Here is a 23,173-nt window from a genome sequence, read left to right as displayed (position 1 = left end):
CTTTGTACTTTTTAGGTTTCGGTTGTGACAGTACAACTGTCAAATAGACCAATTACTTACAATGTACTGGGCCGCCTTCTTTCACTTATTGGCTTACTTCGCCCAGCCTCTTTCATTCATTGGCTTTCTTCACCCAGCCTCTTTCAAGCATTGGCTTGAGACTGTATCAGTCACAAATTGGCTTGCCCGGTGGAGTATTTATCGCTTACCAAATTTATTGGCTGTTTGATTGTATCCTTATGCCTCCAATCAAGGGCTTGTATTGAACTGCATTACGGATTACTCTACAACTATAGTCTTCTCTGCACCTACTGGTTCCACATGCTGTTGTTCTCTCACTAATTTGCTAGCTCCAGAGGTTCGCACATTCAATCCAGACCTATTCGCTTTCACATGCATTTACAATGCTGCTGACACTATACATGTAATTTGTACTTTAGAGGCAACCTTTACAATTCTGCTCCTTGCTCTAGCCAGAAAGAACCAATTCAAGAATGGGATTCATGCTCTTCCCGTGTGACAGAGTGGCCCCCAAAATCCACACAATTTGTCTCTTGGCCAGCCAAAGTGGATTTCCAACATGAACTAGCTGGCAATGGATGCTAAACACACTATCTCTTTCTAAATAATGACCGATGAAGGTCAAATAAGGATGCCATCCTTGCAACCAACTGGATGTTAGATTTGTTATCAACATCTACCTGTTAGGCATGAACTCCATCGACAGTACATCACACTTTCTGGATTTCTTTCATGAGTTCTAGGAGTGCTTACAAAGTATAGTGGACACGTGACCTGCATATTGCAATCTGCTTGTTGCAATCAGCAGTGTAGTGTAATAAGTTATTTTGAGAAGTCTCCCCAGTGAAATTTTAGAGGATGTGTGTAATTTTCCTGGGTCCTTACTGGCAGGTACTGGTGACTCATCAAGAAATTGCACAAGTGTTTAACGCTGGCTCAAGCAACTCCGGACATCTGGTTGGAAATAACAAATTACTGCAAACACCCATCATTAGGGACTGTACATTTTATGAGTTGTATTGAACTGTTTTGTGGAAGTTCATTGAAATCTACATTCATACTGGTAATGCACGGATGAGTAGTTGTGATAGGTGCGAGCTTCCTTGGAAATGAGCATATACATAATACGTAAAACAAATGCCTGGAGCTCCAAAGCTTCCCTTTGACAGATTGCTTTGTGCTCTACAAACACCACTATAAAATGTTTCTTTCGTTATGTAATTTTTATCGATAGCAATAAAGTTCTTGTATTGTGGTGATAACTAGAGATGCAGTAGTAAGATTGAACGCCACTCCCGACAACTGTCCCTAGTTGGCATGCTACTCACACTGGCCCCTGATTGTAGCCCAGTACCAAGAAGTAGATTTTATTTCATGCCTGCACTTCATCCATTCTCCGCCTTACTCAGTTTATACAGCACAGTCGGAGTTGGTCAGTTTTCATAGTGCGGGGGCATCTTGCATGTAGAAGAAGATTGACTGATTTTTAAAAAAAATATATTTTTATTTTATTTTGCGGAAATTGTAAACATTGGCATAAACAACAACATTGCACTTGGACCACATTCAACCACCTGGTGCTTCCCACATAAGATTGACTGATTCTTAACGGCATTCCTAAGTATTACTACCCAGGACACACCTCACTTATCTAGATTCAAGATGAAGGCTTTTTTGTCCCTCTGGAAAAAGCGAGAAATGTAAAGATGTAAAATCACGTTCTTGGAGGAGAGTGCCCTTGGGTGTTGCCCTGTGTGGATAATCTAAGGGTGACTATATAGAACAGAGCAGAGGGAGTGACAATGTTGAAGGTCTGAGGCAGTGATAAAGACAGACGTCCTAAGAGTAACATGGAAGTGGCTACCGGACCAGGATTAGAGGCCCTTAAGTAGTCACTAAATTGATACTTGATGAAAGCAAATAGTAGGCGGACAACTAGCTGTGATTCAAAGAGCATGATTTACATAACTGCAACAGGACTTATAGAAATGGTGGACGCTGGGTTTGGCAAACTGAATGGCATTCACAAGCATGCAACCACTGCAAAGGGCCTAGAAGGCTTCGGGAGATGTGTAACAAGAAGTAGGAGACCAATGGTAACCGAGTTGGAATAAAAATATACTGCCAGGAACATCAGTATTGACATCAGAAAGCAGCAGTGTGACCAGGGCAACACCACTCGGTGCTTTAGGGAGCTCTCCATTCTTTTGTTTTACTGAAATGTAGGGCTTACTGTAGAGGATTCTGTCTGAGAAGAGCAACCCTGGCTGCCCTACTAGCCTACAGAAGCTTCAGAGGAGGTAGTTTACAATTAAAACATTTCTACCCTGCACAGAAACTGCAAGTATGTTCTTTCCTCAGACTTGCAGGGATATCATACTTTATATGTAAACTGTTGTGGTCAAGACACCAGTTCCAGTGAGGCAATGCTGCCCTGGGTGCTATTTTGTCTTCATGGCAAGATGTATTGCTACACCTTAATATTTAGTGGATAATAGTTATGTATAATGAAAACGCAGAACATATATGTGACTAGTACTATCTTGTTATAGAAAAAAGTAAACAAAACCTCTAATCATGCTCTTATATGTGTATGTACCATCCGCAGTACTCAATAAAGTTTGTGTTAAAAAAAAAATGTATTGCTACACTGGGGACCACTGTAGTATAAATGGTAAAGGACTTAATTTCATATTTCACTATACTAATTCACCACTAATCCTTTATGGGTTCTGGAGTAGTGTGCTACTCACCGAAAAAGCACTTCGACATCTCGTCGGGGGTAGTAAGCGCTATATAAATGCAAATACAATACAATACATCCATGGCCTCCCATTTAAGTGATAACCAACACAACAAGGATTTTAAAAGTCTTACGAACGTATGGTCCTCAAAGAACCTTTTCGCTCAATAAGTGCCTACCTATAGTGCAGTGATGCAAATGTGTGCTATTTATTTATTTATAAAGTTTTATATAGCACAAACTTGATCCCGAACCCTGCCCCTTATGTAGTTGGACACAATAGGACACCATTTTTTAGTTCTTTATGTGTGCCGCCTTTTACAAACCCCAAATTTCCTCCACAAATGACTGGCACTGATTTTTAACGGTTTTCAGAATACTATCTTGTCCACATTGGGCATTCCAGCTGTCCCAAACAGTCACCCCTGTGTGTATGAATGAGCACCTCACTGTCATAGTATTCTTAAGTTTACCTTTTGCAATTTCAGCATTCACTCTGAAGGAAAGGAGCGACCGAAGGCTGGATTCAAGGTCATCGATGCTACACCATACAGCCATTCTGCCAACCTGAACTCTGGGGGTCCTGGGCATCAGCGGATGTTCCTGATGTACAAGCGGGCTCCCGAATCTCAGGGCTTGAACACACTGGGGGTGACAGACCTCTGCATTATAATGCCCAGCAAAGGGGAGAGCACACCACACACTTTCTGCAGAGTAGCTAAAAATCTCAACAGTGGCATGGTGAGCATTTACTTGTGTTGGGGAAAGGTTGGTTTTATTTAAACTTTTCTGTGCTTAACACCAGTGGCATAAACACTAAATGCCTTTCTTCCTGGGATCTGAGACATCTACTACTTGATACTTATGACCTGAACCAGAGACTGGCTGAGCAGTTAACATAAACGAGGCCAAGCTAAATCCCAACCCTACATGCAGGGCAGGCAGATCTGGGAACTATTTGATTAATGGCTGAAATGGGAGCTTGGTTGAAACCTTGAGCCAGTACAGCAGCTGATTGAAATACAGAAGTGTTGTACTGACTGACTGACATATGAGTGATCGTGATTAGCTGGTATCTGAACTGCTTTGGCCGCTCCTTAAAGCAATAACCCTTGCCAGTGGCTGCCCAAACCGTCACAATGATAGTGAATGGCTGTATGCAGGGCTTCCCTGGCGCATGTGCTAATGTCGTGCTGAAGCCCAGAGCTCTACAGGCAACTGGCTGAACCACTAAAATATTAATAGAACTGGATACACTCCTGACTTGTGAAGAAAAGTGTCAGCTCTCTAGTGACTGACTGAACCATTGTAGTGATAGGAACTGGCTGTACCCCGGCTCAGCGTAGGATCTTTTATTTTAACTTAATTTAATTGCATTTATCATCATGTACAAACAAGGGCAAATGACAATATGAGAATCGTTAGGTTAGGTCTTCATACATGGCCTCAAGGCAACATAGTTAACAGTTAGAAAGAAAAATGAAAAAGAGAAAAAAGACCAATGACAACACAAGTGGCATTAATCAGTGACAAATAGACTTTGGAAGGTATCCATAAGGTGGTCATACTCTACTTCCCTGTGGGGTCACCAACGAGATGAGACCGATCCAATCCCTGTGATAGTTCCCTATAGGGGCATATGAGTGGTATTGACATCCATTCTTCCCCGCACTGATAATTTGAACTTGTCTGCTGTGCCTGACTGAGCCAGACCGGACACACACTGGGTAGTCGACATGCAAGGGGGGTTAATCTAGAATATCTTGGCCGTCCTGGCTTGTGGGGCTGATTCACTGGGGCCTTCCTTAGTCTTTAAGCAATCATGTAGGGGGTTCCCACATATCTTTAGGGCGAGATTTGGGTGGCATCATGTCCCAGTAGTGAGATAGTTGATCGCTGCAGTAAGTGGCATCAAGGAGCCAGTCCCGCTCCCTAGGGGTGCAGTGACCACCCCACACCATAGCCACACTTCGTTTTGCTACGATCATGAGTAGGGCCACCAGTTTACGTCTTGTGGGAGGCACCTCTTTCACATATCCAAGGGGACCCACCAACGGAATATCCGTAATGTGGAACTCAGTCATGGTTTGAAAGGCCCGGAACACTGCAGACCAATATCTCAGCACTCCCGGACATGCCCATGCTAAGTGAAGGAAATCTGCTCCTGGGGCTACACATCTGGCGCAAGTCTCTGTGTCTGACAGCCCAATTCTATGAAGGGGCCTAGGGGTGCGATAGAGACGATGAAAAAAATTGGAAGTGTATTAACCTGCGTCTGTAGTTGGGAGAGAGGTTGTCCAAATGATTGCAGCAGAATTCCCAGTGTGTGTGTCTGTAAAGTCCGGGCCCAGGCCTTACTCCCAGTGCATCTTAGTTCAAAGTTCTATCTTGGGCATATGTTGTTGGACACCCGTGTATAATCGTGTGATTAGTGTTTTGGCAGAGGGTGTGTTGGTTATCTGTTCCAGCAAGGACAAGATTGGGGATTGGGCTGGAAAGGCGGTGTTGTTCTCACAACACGTGGATCTAATTTGGTAATACAATAATATGTCTGATGCATTCCCAGGGCCTGGGAGTGTGAGGGGGATTGTCTGAATAAACCCCTCCTCAGTATAGATGTCTGAGAATTTACCAAGATGCAGTCGTGCACTTCTGTGGGCGCCAGTTTCTTGGAGAGGTGCCATCATTGGGTTTTTAAGAATTGGGATAGATGGGGCGTATATATGTGTGAGAGGCCTACTTTACTACTAATTCTTTCCCAGACCCATCTAACCCATTCTATGGTGTTGAAAAAACTACCCCTTAATCAACAGATTTGGTTGCCGATGCACTCAATATGGTACACATTGTTCAGTAACAATATACAACAAAAAACGTAACAGATGACAGAAGTGTTTAAACAAAAACTCTCATGAAGGGTAAGTCTTGGAGTCTTTAATGCAGTATACAGCCAGCCGACACGTGTTTCATCGCACTCGCGATTCCTCAGGGCTGAAATGAACAGAAAGTTGACAATGGAGCATGTATCTCGTACGAGTATAATTACAAAAAGACCTGGTTCTTTGGTCTTTACATACTTGGTTTGTGCCTCTACTTCAGTGAGTGTACAACGATACATCTATATTTCCTGAGTGCCACCCCAACACATCCGTGTCACAAGTGTGAGAATTATCATTCTTATCACTAATCGTGCTGGTGAATAGTGAAAATTGTGTTGACACACCGATAGAACTCGGATAATTCTCAACAGAGACAGTCTCTGACTATAAAGTGGTCTATCTGTGTGCGGCCCACTCATACAACATGCATAGTGAGGTTTGTGGCTGATGTGAAACTCTGACTCTCGGCGTAGAAACGTAACATACCTAGATGGCTGTGTCCAGGTCAAATAAGGTCTAATTAATCAACAAGGAGAAAAAACAAAACGAAAACAGGAAAAATCTCATCACTAATAGTCAAACTTCATGTTAAACGGCAAAAGAATTCACTGTAATGGGGCTGTGATATAAAAAAGATTAAAAGCTCACCGCTCAGCTGGTGATAATTCCGACCCAGCCGGGCCCTTGACCGTGAAGATACTCGGTATGAGTATGTGTATAGATAGGTACGAATCTGTAACCAGATTAAGCGCCCTGAATCATTACGGGCAAGTTGGCATTTCATAGTATTATGAATACAGCCATTACATAGATCTAGTCTATCTATGTAGCATCAAGACATGCGACTCGAAATATATATATAAAAACAGCGCATTTAGACCTCTCACGTAGTTGACATAGTTATCATACGGATGATCCCTACTATTCTCCCTCTTAAATCAGTATGGCGTTTCTCGTATCCGCCTCCAGTATGGTTCTACATGGAGCAAAAAGAGTTCACTATAAACTTACATTGGTTGACCTTGAATTCTTATCATCAGTCTCGGAGGTCACAGTTTATTGTAATTTCAAAGTTGGTTGCCGCCCTCGTCGAACAAGGTGTTCTGTAAAAATTGGGGGCCATATTGATCATTTGTCCCATTCAAATATTTATCTATATCAAGGTTTCTTTAGGTGCCACAGTAAGTGTGCTTACCTATTTGGCGGGGAATGACTCGTGTATGCCGTTTAAGGTTCTAACGTCAATGTACGCCCCAAGCTGAAAGTAAACAACAAGCATTGGAAATGCAATAGGTCTCGCAGCATTAGAGTTAGTGCTTTTAGAATTGTTTATGGCTTTTTTTTGTAAATCTTTAGCATTTTTGTTTCCTGTAGCCAATGCTAAAGAATTACAAAAAAAAAAAGCCATAAACATTTCTAAAAGCTCTAACTCAAATGCTCCGAGACCTATTGCACTGTGTGAGGGTGAGGGGTTGAGGGTGAGTGAGGGTGAGGGTGGGTGAGGGTGAGTGAGGGTGAGTGAGGGGTTGAGGGTGAGGGGTTGAGGGTGAGTGAGAGTGAGGGTGGGTGAGGGTGAGTGAGGGTGAGTGAGGGGTTGATGTTGAGGGTGAGGGGTTGAGGGTGAGTGAGGGTGAGTGAGGGGTTGAGGGTGAGTGAGGGGTTGAGGGTGAGTTAGGGTGAGGGGTTGAGGGTGAGTTAGGGTGAGGGGTTGAGGGTGAGTGAGGGTGAGGGGTTGAGGGTGAGTGAGGATGAGTGAGAGTGCAAGAAAGTTGCAGTTTGGCTTTGAAACGGATCTGAGAGGTGTCTGCGTGATAAATGAATGATGCATAGGAATGGACAGAATGGAAATGTGTTTCGAGGACGTGCTCGGGGTGTGCATACTGGAAGCAGGGGCAGACAACATGGTAGCCAAGACATATGCAAACAGGCAGTGCGGTACGAAATCTGCTACCCTGAACCTAACAGCAAAGAAGATTGGTCGCAGGGCAGAGAACCACCCTCTAGCCCTAAAACTGTTCACATAAGAGCAAAGGACAGTGTTTAATTAGACTGCCTAAGAAGGGTGTTTCTGGCTTCTCAGGACCTCAGCTCACAGCAAGAAGCTTTGCGAGGAATTTTGTTAGAAGTTCAGAATCCCAACATTAGACATGTTTGCACCGCCTGAGAAGAAACAAGTACACAACTTCTCATGCTTTCTTGGTCTGGAATTTGGGTGGGTGCTCTATTCCATGGCCTCTACAACCTCTCTTTACCATTACAACTTCGATGCTCAAACCTCTGCTTTCACCCTCATAAGCGCCCTATAAATTGAAAGCAATCGTATAAACCACCATTTACTCCGCAGGCCAACACTTACCTTCTCTGACATCTCTAGAGATTGGCGCTTTGCTGTGGAAATTATGTTTCAGCGACTTGCCTGCAAATAAACAAAGCGAATAAGGCAAAAATCACCCAGAAACCCCAACTATGAACACAATTCCCTGAAAAAAAGCTTCATCAAGGTACCATGCGTGTATCCCATAGGCATGCGCAACATGAAATACTGATCGCATGCGCACAGCGTGATTCGAGGGAGGAGGCTACACTGTGATGAACTACTCTTTCAGACAAGCGCGCAAATATACTTTATTTCTTTTACTCTTTTGCACCTGCGCACAGCTTAAGACACTGCTCACCTAGCCCTGTATGGACGGAATATAAGTGGACAGGGCCCCGAGGTTTAATTTAATATAAACTCGAGACTCCGGTGAAGTAAAATGTAACTGTTAAAAACATAATGAAACTTATACAGATCCAAAAATCTAAAACACCGATTGAATCCAGAGGAAAACATTTGAAGCTGACGACAACTGAATCGCTTTTGGGACGACTCTCAAGACAGACCCATTAGGTGTGTTCTCCCGACACCCATTATACGTGTTGATACACAACGAACTAACTGAGCACGAGCTTTTTGGTTACATTAGTTTGTCAATATACCGTTTACAGGCAGAGCAGATTAAAGAATGATACAGACTAAAAGAATGCCGTACAACACGGGTATCCTTGACTCGAGCTCCAGCTCCAGCTAATGTTTTTCCTAATTGGAACGTGACTTTATTTTACCTTTCTGTCACATTTGTTTACAGGTAGTGGTGTATAATGTAAAATATCCTACCTATTGAGAGGGAATTCAATTCTCGTCTTGTCTCGAACAGACTGCGGGCAGGGGAGGGGGCGGAGCGGGGAGAGGGAACAGACGGAGGGAAGGCCAGATAAGGGGAGGGGGGAGGAGAGTAGGAGGAGGAGAGTAGGGGAGGCACGGCCTAGCGGCCGTGCAATCAAGAAGTGAGGGGGCGGGAGAGTAGGCAAGGCAGGCGGCTGGGGGGAGGGGGGAGGAGAAATGCGACGCGACATGGCAGGCAGAGAAAATGGGGAGGGGGCGGATCCGGAGGTGCGTCGTGACACTCGTGAGGGGGAGTGGAGAAGGAGGGGGGAGTAGAGTAGGGGAGGCACGGCCTAACGGCCGTGCAATCAAAAAGTGAGGAGGCGGAGCTGGGGGAGGCTGTGACAGAGAGAGCAGGCAATGCAGGCGGCTGGGGGCTTGTGCACGCGCTTTGAAGCTCATTGCGCATGCGCATTGAGCTTCAATTTCTCGTGCACTGCAAGGAATCGCCACGATTCCTTGCAAGTTGGATAAAGAGTGGATAAGCCCCCATAGTCTCGCAAGCTCGATGCGCATGCGCATCGACAGGCGAGACCTAAAAATAGAATTGGAGTCATGCTCCTCGTGTATAGACGATCGGTATCCAATAATAAGTCCGCAGTATATTTACAGTGCTGTCTGGGCTGCTTACCTGTATCAAGAAGAGGAGCGGCGTGTAGCGTGTCCGGACCCCCGAGGCGTGTTCCTGTTTGGACACATGATCGGGTCCTAGGAGACGTTAAATACGTCTCCACGTAACGTCGTTGGAAGACTAGACCGATTGTTGTCTTTCGGAACGCCTCCATGTTGGATTCCCAGTAGATCCCCGGAGCTTACCGGTCATAATAATAGTCCATTATTGTGCGATTGGAAGAGTAAGAGTATGCTGGTCACAAGAACGAGTAGCAATATGCACCAGCAATAAGAGAGGGGAGGGTGGACATATAAAAGTAGCACAGCATATATGTGATATGCCAATTTTGTAATCGGTCAAGCGCGGATTGTGATAGTGAGGAAAATAGCGGTTGCAATTAAAATATCATTGGTCGACGCAAAATTGGCGGCGTAAGGAATGGGAGAAATAAAAGATCCCCCAGGTGAGCTAAACCGTGAGCACCGTGAATGGACATAAACAAACTACAGGTGCCTGTCCCAGTCACACGTGGATGTCTAAATTGCAATACAATTATACATCATCGTGTTAAAAATCTCTTTTGTATATACATGAATAGAACACAGGCTACCACGTGTGAAACAATACAAAACCACAAATTATTTACAAACCAAGTACAGGAGAGGTTTTTCTAGCATGATAGAATGGTAACAATATGTTCATAATATCACAATTCATACAATACTTAGTACACTTACTGTTTTTCATAAATTATCATGTGTCACAGTACCATATCAACGGTGGACATCATGGGGTTCAATTTCCCAGGAAATATTGCATCTCCTGATCATAATTAAGTCCCCGTTCTACAGATTTAAGACGCATGATCCAGGTTGCCTCTGTGCGTCTAAGTCTCAATTCGCGGTTGCCACCTCTGACATCTTGAGGGACTGTGTCTATGCCAAAGAATTTGGCCACTTTCTTGGTCCTGTCTTTTTGGCAGGAAGCTATATGCAAGGCTACCGGATATTTCGGATCACAGTTCACTATTGCCCTTATATGTTCCATCATTCTCTCTTTCAGTGGTCTGATGGTGCTTCCTACGTAAAACTTTCCACATTCACATTCTATGACATAAATTACAAATTTAGTAGTACAATTGATGTTACTCTTGATGACGAAGGAAACACCATCTGGACCCATGAATCTAGTTATGCCATGTTTAGCCCATTTGCACATGCTGCAAAATCCACATTTGTAAAATCCTAGGCTATGTTGTGTCATCCATGTTGTTCGTTTGGTATCTCTAGGTACCGTGGGACTCAATTTATTTCTAAGTGTATTACCTCTTCTGAATGAGATTTGAGGTCTATCTGTAATACAGTTAGTGAGGGCTCTTTCTGATCTTAATAAGCCCCAATGTTTGGTCAAACTTTTCCGTAAAGCGTCGTGGAGTGAGTTGAAGTCAGTTACCATTCTGATTTGTTCCCTTCCAGAAGTGGTAGGTTTATGTGTACTGGTAAGAGTGTGTACTCTCTTGACTTTTTTAGCTCTTTTCTCAGCTTTCAAAATAGTCTTTTTGGTATAGCCCCTGTTATAAAATCTTTCCTTCATGCTAGTCAAACACCTCCCGAACTCACAGTCCTCACTACAGTTCCTTTTTGCCCTTAGAAACTCGCCATAGAGTATGGCGTTGATTTGATGTGAGGGATGAGAGCTCGAGGCATGCAAGACTGCATTGCATGCAGTGGATTTCCTGAAGAGTCTACTATGTAGACAGTTGGATGATACATAGAACTCTATATCCAAAAAATCAATATTAGTCCTGCTCCAATCCATAGTGAATTGGATTTTCCAAGTGTTATCATTCAAATGTCTGAAAAAGTCATTCAGTAACTCCTCAGAGCCAGACCAGATTAGGATGCAATCGTCAATATATCGACCCCAAAATATTATGGAGTCGATATATTGAGCACCCTTTTTGCTCCAAATAAGATCGGATTCAAGTGCGCCCATGAATAGGTTGGCAAACGAGGGTGATATTTTTGAGCCCATGGCCACTCCCTTCTTCTGACAGTACCAGTTTCTGTCAAACATAAAAAAGTTGTTTTTGAGTATCTCTCGAAACTACATCTCACTCCAGATATGATCTCTCTCCTGAGTAAGGGATTAAGCTTCAACCCATATGCCACTGGAGATATTTGTAAGCTTAAGATTGATCTCTTTAAGTTTATTCGGAACCTAAAATTAAAAAAGCATTTCTTTGGATCAGAGAAAAGGGAGAGAGAAATGAGAATTACACCTGTACCAAGTACTTCTGATTCCCTGTCAATAAAAGATGTGCATACAACTCACCTTCTGTTGTCATTGACTGATATGGAGGATTCTCCTCTAGATATGGATCGGTTATTAGAGGAATTGGATATAGAATCCGATTATAGCATTGTCAGTGGGTTGAAATCTAAATCCAAGTGGATTCCCACACTACCTGGTGGCAATGCCATAGATAACTTTAATAAACGTGTGGTAGAGGATCTGGATAACCTGAATTGTCATCGAAAGGACAGGATGTTCAAATACAAAGATAACCTTACCTATGGGGAGAGACATGCACTCACTACACTGATGAATGACAATACCATAACAATCAGGGAAGCGGACAAAGGGGGCAACGTAGTGATAATGGATTGTGTAGATTATCAACATGAAATCTCACAACAACTACAAGACGAATCCTGCTACGAACGCCTTACGTATAACCCCATGGGTCCCTTAACAATAGAGATTAATTCACAACTCCTAAAATGGAAGCAGTCTGGGTTACTAAACGAGGAAGAGTTTCTGTATCTCAAAGTATTTAGACCAACCTATCCATGGCTATATACTCTTCCCAAAGTTCACAAAAAACTCCCTTTTCCACCAGGGAGACCAATTGTTTCTGGCATTGGGGGTCCTACCGAAAGGATAGCGGAATATGTGGATCTTTTTTTAGGTCCCCTTGTCAGAAACCTTCCTTCCTACATACAGGACAGTAAACATATTTTGAGCACCTTAGCAGACATCCAGTGGCAAGAGGGATCTCTACTTGTCACTTTAGATGTAGTCTCACTGTATACCAGTATAGATTTGGATCTAGGCATACAGGCAGTGAACAAATTTCTTCACAACCGACCGGCCACACTGTGGCAACACACGGTAATGTTATCTACAATGATTGAACTAATACTCAAAAACAACTTTTTTATGTTTGACAGAAACTGGTACTGTCAGAAGAAGGGAGTGGCCATGGGCTCAAAAATATCACCCTCGTTTGCCAACCTATTCATGGGCGCACTTGAATCCGATCTTATTTGGAGCAAAAAGGGTGCTCAATATATCGACTCCATAATATTTTGGGGTCGATATATTGACGATTGCATCCTAATCTGGTCTGGCTCTGAGGAGTTACTGAATGACTTCTTCAGACATTTGAATGATAACACTTGGAAAATCCAATTCACTATGGATTGGAGCAGGACTAATATTGAATTTTTGGATATAGAGTTCTATGTATCATCCAACTGTCTACATAGTAGACTCTTCAGGAAATCCACTGCATGCAATGCAGTCTTGCATGCCTCGAGCTCTCATCCCTCACATCAAATCAACGCCATACCCTATGGCGAGTTTCTAAGGGCAAAAAGGAACTGTAGTGAGGACTGTGAGTTCGGGAGGTGTTTGACTAGCATGAAGGAAAGATTTTATAACAGGGGCTATACCAAAAAGACTATTTTGAAAGCTGAGAAAAGAGCTAAAAAAGTCAAGAGAGTACACACTCTTACCAGTACACATAAACCTACCACTTCTGGAAGGGAACAAATCAGAATGGTAACTGACTTCAACTCACTCCACGACGCTTTACGGAAAAGCTTGACCAAACATTGGGGCTTATTAAGATCAGAAAGAGCCCTCACTAACTGTATTACAGATAGACCTCAAATCTCATTCAGAAGAGGTAATACACTTAGAAATAAATTGAGTCCCACGGTACCTAGAGATACCAAACGAACAACATGGATGACACAACATAGCCTAGGATTTTACAAATGTGGATTTTGCAGCATGTGCAAATGGGCTAAACATGGCATAACTAGATTCATGGGTCCAGATGGTGTTTCCTTCGTCATCAAGAGTAACATCAATTGTACTACTAAATTTGTAATTTATGTCATAGAATGTGAATGTGGAAAGTTTTACGTAGGAAGCACCATCAGACCACTGAAAGAGAGAATGATGGAACATATAAGGGCAATAGTGAACTGTGATCCGAAATATCCGGTAGCCTTGCATATAGCTTCCTGCCAAAAAGACAGGACCAAGAAAGTGGCCAAATTCTTTGGCATAGACACAGTCCCTCAAGATGTCAGAGGTGGCAACCGCGAATTGAGACTTAGACGCACAGAGGCAACCTGGATCATGCGTCTTAAATCTGTAGAACGGGGACTTAATTATGATCAGGAGATGCAATATTTCCTGGGAAATTGAACCCCATGATGTCCACCGTTGATATGGTACTGTGACACATGATAATTTATGAAAAACAGTAAGTGTACTAAGTATTGTATGAATTGTGATATTATGAACATATTGTTACCATTCTATCATGCTAGAAAAACCTCTCCTGTACTTTGTTTGTAAATAATTTGTGGTTTTGTATTGTTTCACACGTGGTAGCCTGTGTTCTATTCATGTATATACAAAAGAGATTTTTAACACGATGATGTATAATTGTATTGCAATTTAGACATCCACGTGTGACTGGGACAGGCACCTGTAGTTTGTTTATGTCCATTCACGGTGCTCACGGTTTAGCTCACCTGGGGGATCTTTTATTTCTCCCATTCCTTACGCCGCCAATTTTGCGTCGACCAATGATATTTTAATTGCAACCGCTATTTTCCTCACTATCACAATCCGCGCTTGACCGATTACAAAATCGGCATATCACATATATGCTGTGCTACTTTTATATGTCCACCCTCCCCTCTCTTATTGCTGGTGCATATTGCTACTCGTTCTTGTGACCAGCATACTCTTACTCTTCCAATCGCACAATAATGGACTATTATCATGACCGGTAAGCTCCGGGGATCTACTGGGAATCCAACATGGAGGCGTTCCGAAAGACAACAATCGGTCTAGTCTTCCAACGGCGTTACGTGGAGACGTATTTAACGTCTCCTAGGACCCGATCACGTGTCCAAACAGGAACACGCCTCGGGGGTCCGGACACGCTACACGCCGCTCCTCTGCTTGATACAGGTAAGCAGCCCAGACAGCACTGTAAATATACTGCGGACTTATTATTGGATACCGATCGTCTATACACGAGGAGCAGGACTCCAATTCTATTTTTGTTTACTTTCAGCTTGGGGCGTACATTGACGTTAGAACCTTAAACGGCATACACGAGTCATTCCCCGCCAAATAGGTAAGCACACTTACTGTGGCACCTAAAGAAACCTTGATATAGATAAATATTTGAATGGGACAAATGATCAATATGGCCCCCAATTTTTACAGAACAACACCTTGTTCGACGAGGGCGGCAACCAACTTTGAAATTACAATAAACTGTGACCTCCGAGACTGATGATAAGAATTCAAGGTCAACCAATGTAAGTTTATATTGAACTCTTTTTGCTCCATGTAGAACCATACTGGAGGCGGATACGAGAAACGCCATACTGATTTAAGAGGGAGAATAGTAGGGATCATCCGTATGATAACTATGTCGACTATGTGAGAGGTCTAAATGCGCTGTTTTTATATATATATATTTCGAGTCGCATGTCTTGATGCTACATAGATAGACTAGATCTATGTAATGGCTGTATTCATAATACTATGAAATGCCAACTTGCCCGTAATGATTCAGGTCGCTTAATCTGGTTACAGATTCGTACCTATCTATACACATACTCATACCGAGTATCTTCACGGTCAAGGGCCCGGCTGGGTCGGAATTATCACCAGCTGAGCGGTGAGCTTTTAATCTTTTTTATATCACAGCCCCATTACAGTGAATTCTTTTGCCGTTTAACATGAAGTTTGACTATTAGTGATGAGATTTTTCCTGTTTTCGTTTTGTTTTTTCTCCTTGTTGATTAATTAGACCTTATTTGACCTGGACACAGCCATCTAGGTATGTTACGTTTCTACGCCGAGAGTCAGAGTTTCACATCAGCCACAAACCTCACTAAGCATGTTGTATGAGTGGGCCGCACACAGATAGACCACTTTATAGTCAGAGACTCTGTCTCTGTTGAGAATTATCCGAGTTCTATCGGTGTGTCAACACAATTTTCACTATTCACCAGCACGATTAGTGATAAGAATGATAATTCTCACACTTGTGACACGGATGTGTTGGGGTGGCACTCAGGAAATATAGATGTATCGTTGTACACTCACTGAAGTAGAGGCACAAACCAAGTATGTAAAGACCAAAGAACCAGGTCTTTTTGTAATTATACTCGTACGAGATACATGCTCCATTGTCAACTTTCTGTTCATTTCAGCCCTGAGGAATCGCGAGTGCGATGAAACACGTGTCGGCTGGCTGTATACTGCATTAAAGACTCTAAGACTTACCCTTCATGAGAGTTTTTGTTTAAACACTTCTGTCATCTGTTACGTTTTTTGTTGTATATTGTTACTGAACAATGTGTACCATATTGAGTGCATCGGCAACCAAATCTGTTGATTAAGGGGTAGTTTTTTCTACTCTAATTGAGTGGTTTAGGGTTTCTCCACTCGCCGATTTTGCACCTGAATAATAGTTAATCTGTATTGTGTGCATACATACGGGCAGTGCACCCGGAGCGTAAACTGATCCAAAAACCTTCAGAATCCATACCATTCTATGGTGTTGATTTCACAGCACAGAGCTTTATATGGATCGTAGAGGGATGTTTTTTGAGGTAGCGAGGCTGCATGGTACTGCTCAATCGCCACGTGTGGTTGGAATTGAGTGGGGTCTATCCAGAAATGTAAAAATTGAGCTCGAGTGCATTTAGCATATAGCTCCAAATCAGGTGCACTGAGTCCATCTCGTGCCAGGGGCAGCGCCAGAACATCCCAGGAGATTTGGGGTTGTTTGCTAGCCCAGACCAGAGAGATTAGTTTAGATCATAGTCGTTGAAAGAATATACAAGTGAGTGGCAATGGGATATTCTGAAATAGGTAGAGAAACTTTGGTAGGATGACCACCTTGGTGATACCAATGCGCCCGGTGAGAGACAGAGGAAGTTTAGACCAGACTGGTATCCTGCTCTCGAGCCAGGCAATAGTACGCCCTTAGTTCGCAACCCATCGGTCTTGGATGTTACGACTCACCCAGATGCCCAAGTAGTGCACTGGGCCAGTCGCCCAGGCCAAGGGATAATCTGTGTGGAAGGTAGAGGTGTTATCAGTAAGAGGAAGTATCATAGATTTATTCCAGTTGATGTTAATTCTGGATAGTCCCCCAAACGGAATCATTTCCCGAATAATCGCGGCAAGGTTTTTGTGCGGATTGCATATCAGCCTAGGATCTTTGCATGCAACTCAATGATTCCCTGACCTGTTCAGAGAGTGGGTTGGACCCTGTAATTGCATAGGCAATGGGTTTAAGCCACAACTTATACATACAGTTGTCAGAATCCTGCTCGATACAGGCAACAAGCTGGATCTCTGAGGTGTAGTCAGTTGGCTCAACCCTAGACATACACAACAAGCTCTCATCCTGTGTGTTGTTTTACCAGAGAAGGTTCTATCTGCCTTTCTTTTTTTTTACTTTGTTTGCTGAGTTGAAACCCAGACTTGTACTATGGGCTGACTAAACCCCTGATCATGTACCAGAAAATACTAAAATAATGTCCTCTGCGATAGGGATTTACAGAACCCACAGTTGAACAGGGATTTGTTATATTCTTTTTATATGTAGTTAGGACTGATTGAGCAGATACTTTCAGTAGAAAAAGGCTGAACTCCACGTAAGCGCTGTCAATTGTTCGTTCTCTGTCATGCACCTTCGACTGACTGAACCCTCGACCTGCGACTCCCAGAACCCTTGACTAGTGGCCGTAACTGGCTGAAATCCCAACAGCGCTCTAGACTTGTCAAACCCCTAAACCTGCAATAATGGAAGGGCTGGACCAATGAACTGAATATTTCAACCTGCATTTGAGACCGGTTAAGTCACTGATTCCAACTGGAGATTAGGCGAGCTGGCAACCCTGTTTTTAGGGACTGCTCAAAGCATTTAACCTGTGCCAACAAATCTGCAGTGAGGCCTCACTGAAGTGTTCTGCTTAGTGCCAGCTCTCGAAACAGTTGGTCTGCATGATGAATCAACTGTAATCCTTGCTTACTTCTCATTTCCTTCTCCAAACAGCCTGTAATACTTGTCTCCACATCGTTTTCTCTTACAGTTTGGAAATGCTCTCTACCTGTGCTACAAGAAGGCCATGGCCAAGGCGCACACCCTGGTGTATGAAGCCGGTGAGTTCATTACTCTTCTTTTTTTATGTTGATTGTTTTGTATAGTAATACAATTAAACTGACAACATTTAATATGATTTCCATTCACACAGAGCATGCATGCTAGTTAGGAGAATACAATTCCAGTGGACCATCATCTAAAAGCACCTAGTGGGAATTTTGCCTAAATTGATGGAAACTGATTGATTCATTTGAATTTGTCTGAATATAAGCACTTGGTTCCAGTCAACATTGGAGCTCCAGAAAGGCTGGACTTTTTTTGTTTTTGAAGGCATATGTCGTGCTCATGTTCTTGAAGGAGAATCAATCAATTTTTTTCAAAGCTTTATTCGACAGCATGTCATAAAAGTAAAATAGACATCCCATCGCAAACATTATAAATACTACATAGCAAAATACAGTGTTAAAAAGTTATTAAATCTTGATTGCTGTCATTTACCGAATTAAACATTTTTTAAGAGAGTGTTTTAGATCAACTAAAATTATGCATAAAATGAAGATCATTCTTATGTTTTTAGATGTCTTAGAGTTCTTTAGCTAGCTTCTAGAGACTGTAAAGTGCGAGTGCGTATGATCCATGCCCACCTTAAAGGAGAATCTCTCAAGGCTTACCTTCTTCAAGTCACACTACTTGCAAAACCAATGATCAATCCTTTTCGAAAAAGACTTAATCTTCAATGAACAGTCCTAAGGGGGGGGGGGGGGGGGGGGTTTGTTATCAGCTCCAGATCAGTCGAAGAGCCAGGTCTTGAGGTCCCTCCTGAACCTGTGCATTTATTGGTATGTGTTGAATTAGCTACCTAGCATTAGGGTGTACTGGTTTCATCTGTGTAAATATTAATAACAAAGGCTTGAAGTTCAGTTTGGCTAAGAAGATGGTTGCAAAATTGGATCAGTGCTTACACACCTGACAGCTTGTCATTTACTCAGTGCATTTGGCCATGCATTAAATGTTATTCTCCACATAATTAAATTTAATAAGCCTCCTACGGTGGAGGGGGCAGGTCTGATGTCCAGGATAACAGTCCAATTGAGCTCCATTAGTCCCATTACACTGATATTTCTAATCTTCACTCTCCCTTCCCAAGCCCTTCTCTTCTCATCCTGAGCAGGAGTCTGAGATAGAAGAAAAACGAAAACTCCTGATGACCTCATGAAACTGAAGTCCCTCTTTGTAACACACTGACATGTCAAGACATCAGTCAAATGAAAGTACTGTACCAACAATGATGCCACCAATGGAAACAGAAGACTTTTCAAAGAAAACAAGTTCTGAATCCACCCCATGCCACACTCGCCTCTTCCTCACGCCACAGAAAAGTGAAATGCAATCAACCTATTCTTCTGGAAAAAAAATGCAGAAGATCTGACAGCACATTGGCATTAGCCCTCCTGCTTCCTCTCTTACCACCCAACCCTTCCTGTCGAATCCTGCAATGGTCTGCCTTCAGAGCCCTATCTCTCACAAATCTAGCCGACATTCTCAACTCCATCAAAGCCACTTCTTAAGAAGTTGAAGTTTTACCCTTGTCCTCCATCAAAGCTCTCTGGGAACTCTCTCTCACACCTACTCACCACTGTCCTTTCCTCCCTCACGCAAGGCATTTTCCCAGAAGCTCTCAAGAAAGGGCAGATCCTCCCACTCCTAAACAAACCTATACTAGACCCTGATGTCGTTGCCAGCTACCATGCTATCACTCACCTACCATTCATTGGTAAGATATTGAAAAAGCAGCCAGTGTTCAACTCTAATATCGCATTATTGCTAACCATCCCCTGCATGCCTATCAGTCTCGCTTCAGTTCATGCTGCAGCTCTGAGCCGGTTACCTTACACATCATAGATCGTGCTGCACTGACCACAGAGAAAGATGACCCATGCCTCTGGATATTGATACACTTCTCAGCTGCTTTGATAAAGGGATTCACAGGCAATGTTTTCCATTGATTCTTCTCCCACCTTTCCAACTGACACATGTCTGTTCACAAGGGCATCTTAAGGTCCAGAAGATTCCCGTCACCTGCAGAGTCAACCACGGTTCCAAACTATCCTCTGTCATCTTCAGTCTCGATTTGGAACCTCTTGCTGCTGTACTGACCGATAACGGCATCAAGATTCCCCAATATACCAGTGATACACTAATCTTCTTGAAAGGCTCCTCTCCTCCAGATATCCAGAATCTCAAATGCTACTTGTACATCATGCAGACCTGGAAATTCAGTGCGGATCTGAATCTTAACCTAACAAAGACAGAAATCCTATTTTTGCTAAAAAAACAAACAAGAAGCAGTACAAACCTGACTTAATTACATGAACTGTGACTGATTCAAACCCAAACCTTCACCTAATGTCAAATCGCTACGATTCATACTTGACATCAACCTCTCCCTCAAGGAACACATTGACAAAAAACACAAAGATAGGTAAGTATCAACTTGCTCTTCAAACGAAAGTGAGAAATTTTCTTCCAGAAAGCGACGTCAGAATTGATGTTTGACTTTGTACTTTTGAATCTTAATAGTGGTAATGCCCTGCTCCGTGGTCTCCCAAGCTCCACACTGGCACTGCTTAAGTGCATTTAATGCACTGCAGCATGTCTCATCTACAACTTGAAGATCTATGGAACTACATTGGCTTCCCTTTCACGCTCACACCATCTTCAAAACCAGCTGCATCATTTACAAAGCTATCATGATCAGCACCACAGTTTACTTGCGGACATGCTCATAATCTCTGGTGATTCTCGACACATCCACAGCCAGGACACCATCAATCTGCAGACTAATTAGGGTCAAAAAGAAACAATAAGGCAGCAGCCCTTCTCATGAATATACTAAGATCTGCAATAACATTGTTGTATCCATCAGAAATGCTCCAATGCTGCTCCAGTTCACTAAACCAGCTAGCTCTCCTAACACTCATTAACGTTATGCTTGTCTTTTACCCTGTACTACACTCTGCTGCCTTTTGGCTAGGTTTGCACCACAGAAATACCACATAGGAAGCAAATGTTTCTGATGAACAAATTGTCATCTTAAACCTTTAACTCCTAGAAGCCTACTTGCCTTTGCTTGTAATCAAACAGCAGTGTCTACCTCACCTATATTGTATTATATGCGATTCCCGATTGTATGTACAACTTGTGATAATTATGTCCTGTAAAGCGCCCTGACAACCCCATGGGCTTTGTCTGCGCTTTGCCTCTGCTTTTAGTCAAACAGCAATGTCTACCTCATCTGTATTGTAATATATGCGATTCCCGATTGTACGTATAACTTGTGATAATCAGGTACTGTAAAGCGCTCTGATACCCCCGTGGGTCATGTCCACGCTATATAAAACATTATAAATAAATAAAATAAAAATAAATAGATACATACATACATACATACATGAAAGACGTTTGAGAAAAATATCACCAGAATGACAGGAATTAAGAGAAGATAAGTAGTTGTATGGCTGTTACCAGAAGCATATGTCTATAAATAAGAGCCTAAACACACCTTCCTGACACGCACATGCATCTGATCTCCTAATAAAAAAGCTTTAAGTAACCCTTTTTATCACCAGCACAAGAGCCAGCAGCATGAAACCAATGGTGGTGTTTTTTACTATAGTTACCAGAATACAATGGTAGAGAAGCGCAGGACCTTAGCAAGGCTTCAATCAGATTGCAAGATCAATAAAGAGGCAATGCCCACAGACAGAAGATCACATTATGGGTTCTCGGCTAACGTTCATGTCAGATTCTGGGTTCCAGGGGGCCCACTGGTCACTTTCAGTAGATGGTAGAAAGGCTTAGTGCTGAAAAGGGAGTGAATACTTACAAAGTAAGAGTGCCTGTGCTTACTTGCTTTAGAGACTGGGAACTGGTTGTCCGGCCTTTCCAGTCTTCTGGCTTTGAGAGTTCTGTTTGTGCAGAGTTTACCAGACTGTCCCTTGTTGATGCTTTTTTTCTCTTTTGTATTTTCTTTACAGATATCTCTCCTTTAAGGTTCACCTGTATTTGCTTTTTGTTACTGTTTGGGCGTATGATCCCTTGTTGATTTGCATACCTTTTCTCCTTTTTTCCTGTGCCTTTCGCCTGCCTTCTTCATTTAATTGTTTCCCTTGTTTTCTATTTTCAGGGCTGATCTATCGCTACCCCGAGCGAGACATTGACACCTTTCCACTGCCAGACTCCGTCTCTGTCTTCTGCTTGCCAATGGGAGCCACCATTGAGAGCTGGCCCTTGAACACCAAGTACCAGTTGCCTGTCTTCTCCACCTTTGTGTTCACCGGAGCCTCTGGGGAAAAGGTAGGACACCCCACAAGTTCAGCTTATTCAAAACTGCAGTTTATGCCATATTTTATTGTTGCCAGGAGTTCTGTATTTGGAAGGGAAAATTTCAGAGTGAGCCAGGGTCGTTTTTTGCTTTATCAGTAGTTGTCTTCACTTGGGTGAAATGCTGCAGATTGTTTGAGGGACGTTCTGTATTGTCTTTGGCATAGGGCAAACTAATTAACTTCATAAATGCTCTCTTCTGAAGTGCCCGACTATGGCAGGCTGTTGGTGTTTCGCTACCACTGTATGTTCCTTGATAAAGTACTTTGTGGTATTGAATGCTGCATGACACCACCTCTTTGAGTGCAGCGTTAATAGCTCCTCTCTATAAATTCCATAGCTAGTATTCCACACTCCTGTTTCCTGATCTGGACACACGTATTTTTGGTTGGTATTGGTGCTGTCAGGTTTTCACACAGTCTAAGGGCCTGATTCACAAAGGGCCTCCGCAGTCATAGCGGAGGCCCCGAAGTTGTTGGACAGTCTCCGCATTCAGGGTGGAATCTCCGCAATGGGAATTCTCATTGTGGAGATTCTGCCCTGATTGCGGAGGTTCACCCCCCCCCCCCCACATGACTGCTGAGCGTCTGCTACGCGTGCGGAGGCCCTGTTTGTATCAGGCCCTAAGTTCTGATTATGGATGCTGTCCAGTGGAGGTGCTCCAGGACGTTTTTGTGTGGCAATGATCCCATTGCAGTGGCTGCCCAGGTACGAATGGCATCTTAGCGGGTTTGAGAGGTTCCTAGTATGGGGCAGTGTCTTAGATTTCTAACTGGGGTAGTAGTTCTTTCTGGGCTTTGCCTGACATAGCTTTTTTTTCTCAGGGTTTCATGTTGGAGATATGCCTCATGGTTTTACTCTGTATGTTGTTTCGTTTTTACCTGAC

At 43.0% G+C, this 23,173-nt stretch overlaps 1 protein-coding gene across 2 annotated transcripts in view; it reads left to right on the top strand.

Annotated features, from left to right (window-relative positions):
• DENND4B (DENN domain containing 4B) overlaps positions 1-23,173 on the top strand; it is a 294,054-nt gene that overhangs the window by 101,912 nt on the left and 168,969 nt on the right. For both annotated transcript variants that reach the window (XM_078670188.1, XM_078670189.1), the window contains exons 3-5: positions 3,253-3,505; positions 17,894-17,963; positions 22,091-22,260. In XM_078670188.1, the coding sequence (XP_078526314.1) occupies positions 3,253-3,505; positions 17,894-17,963; positions 22,091-22,260 (493 nt within the window). The remainder of the gene's footprint in view (positions 1-3,252; positions 3,506-17,893; positions 17,964-22,090; positions 22,261-23,173) is intronic.

This window comes from Lissotriton helveticus, chromosome 12 (assembly GCF_964261635.1).
Source record: "Lissotriton helveticus chromosome 12, aLisHel1.1, whole genome shotgun sequence".
Lineage (NCBI taxonomy): Eukaryota > Metazoa > Chordata > Amphibia > Caudata > Salamandridae > Lissotriton > Lissotriton helveticus.
Note: the sequence above shows the minus strand (reverse complement) of the source record. Positions and strands in the feature narration are given on the sequence as shown.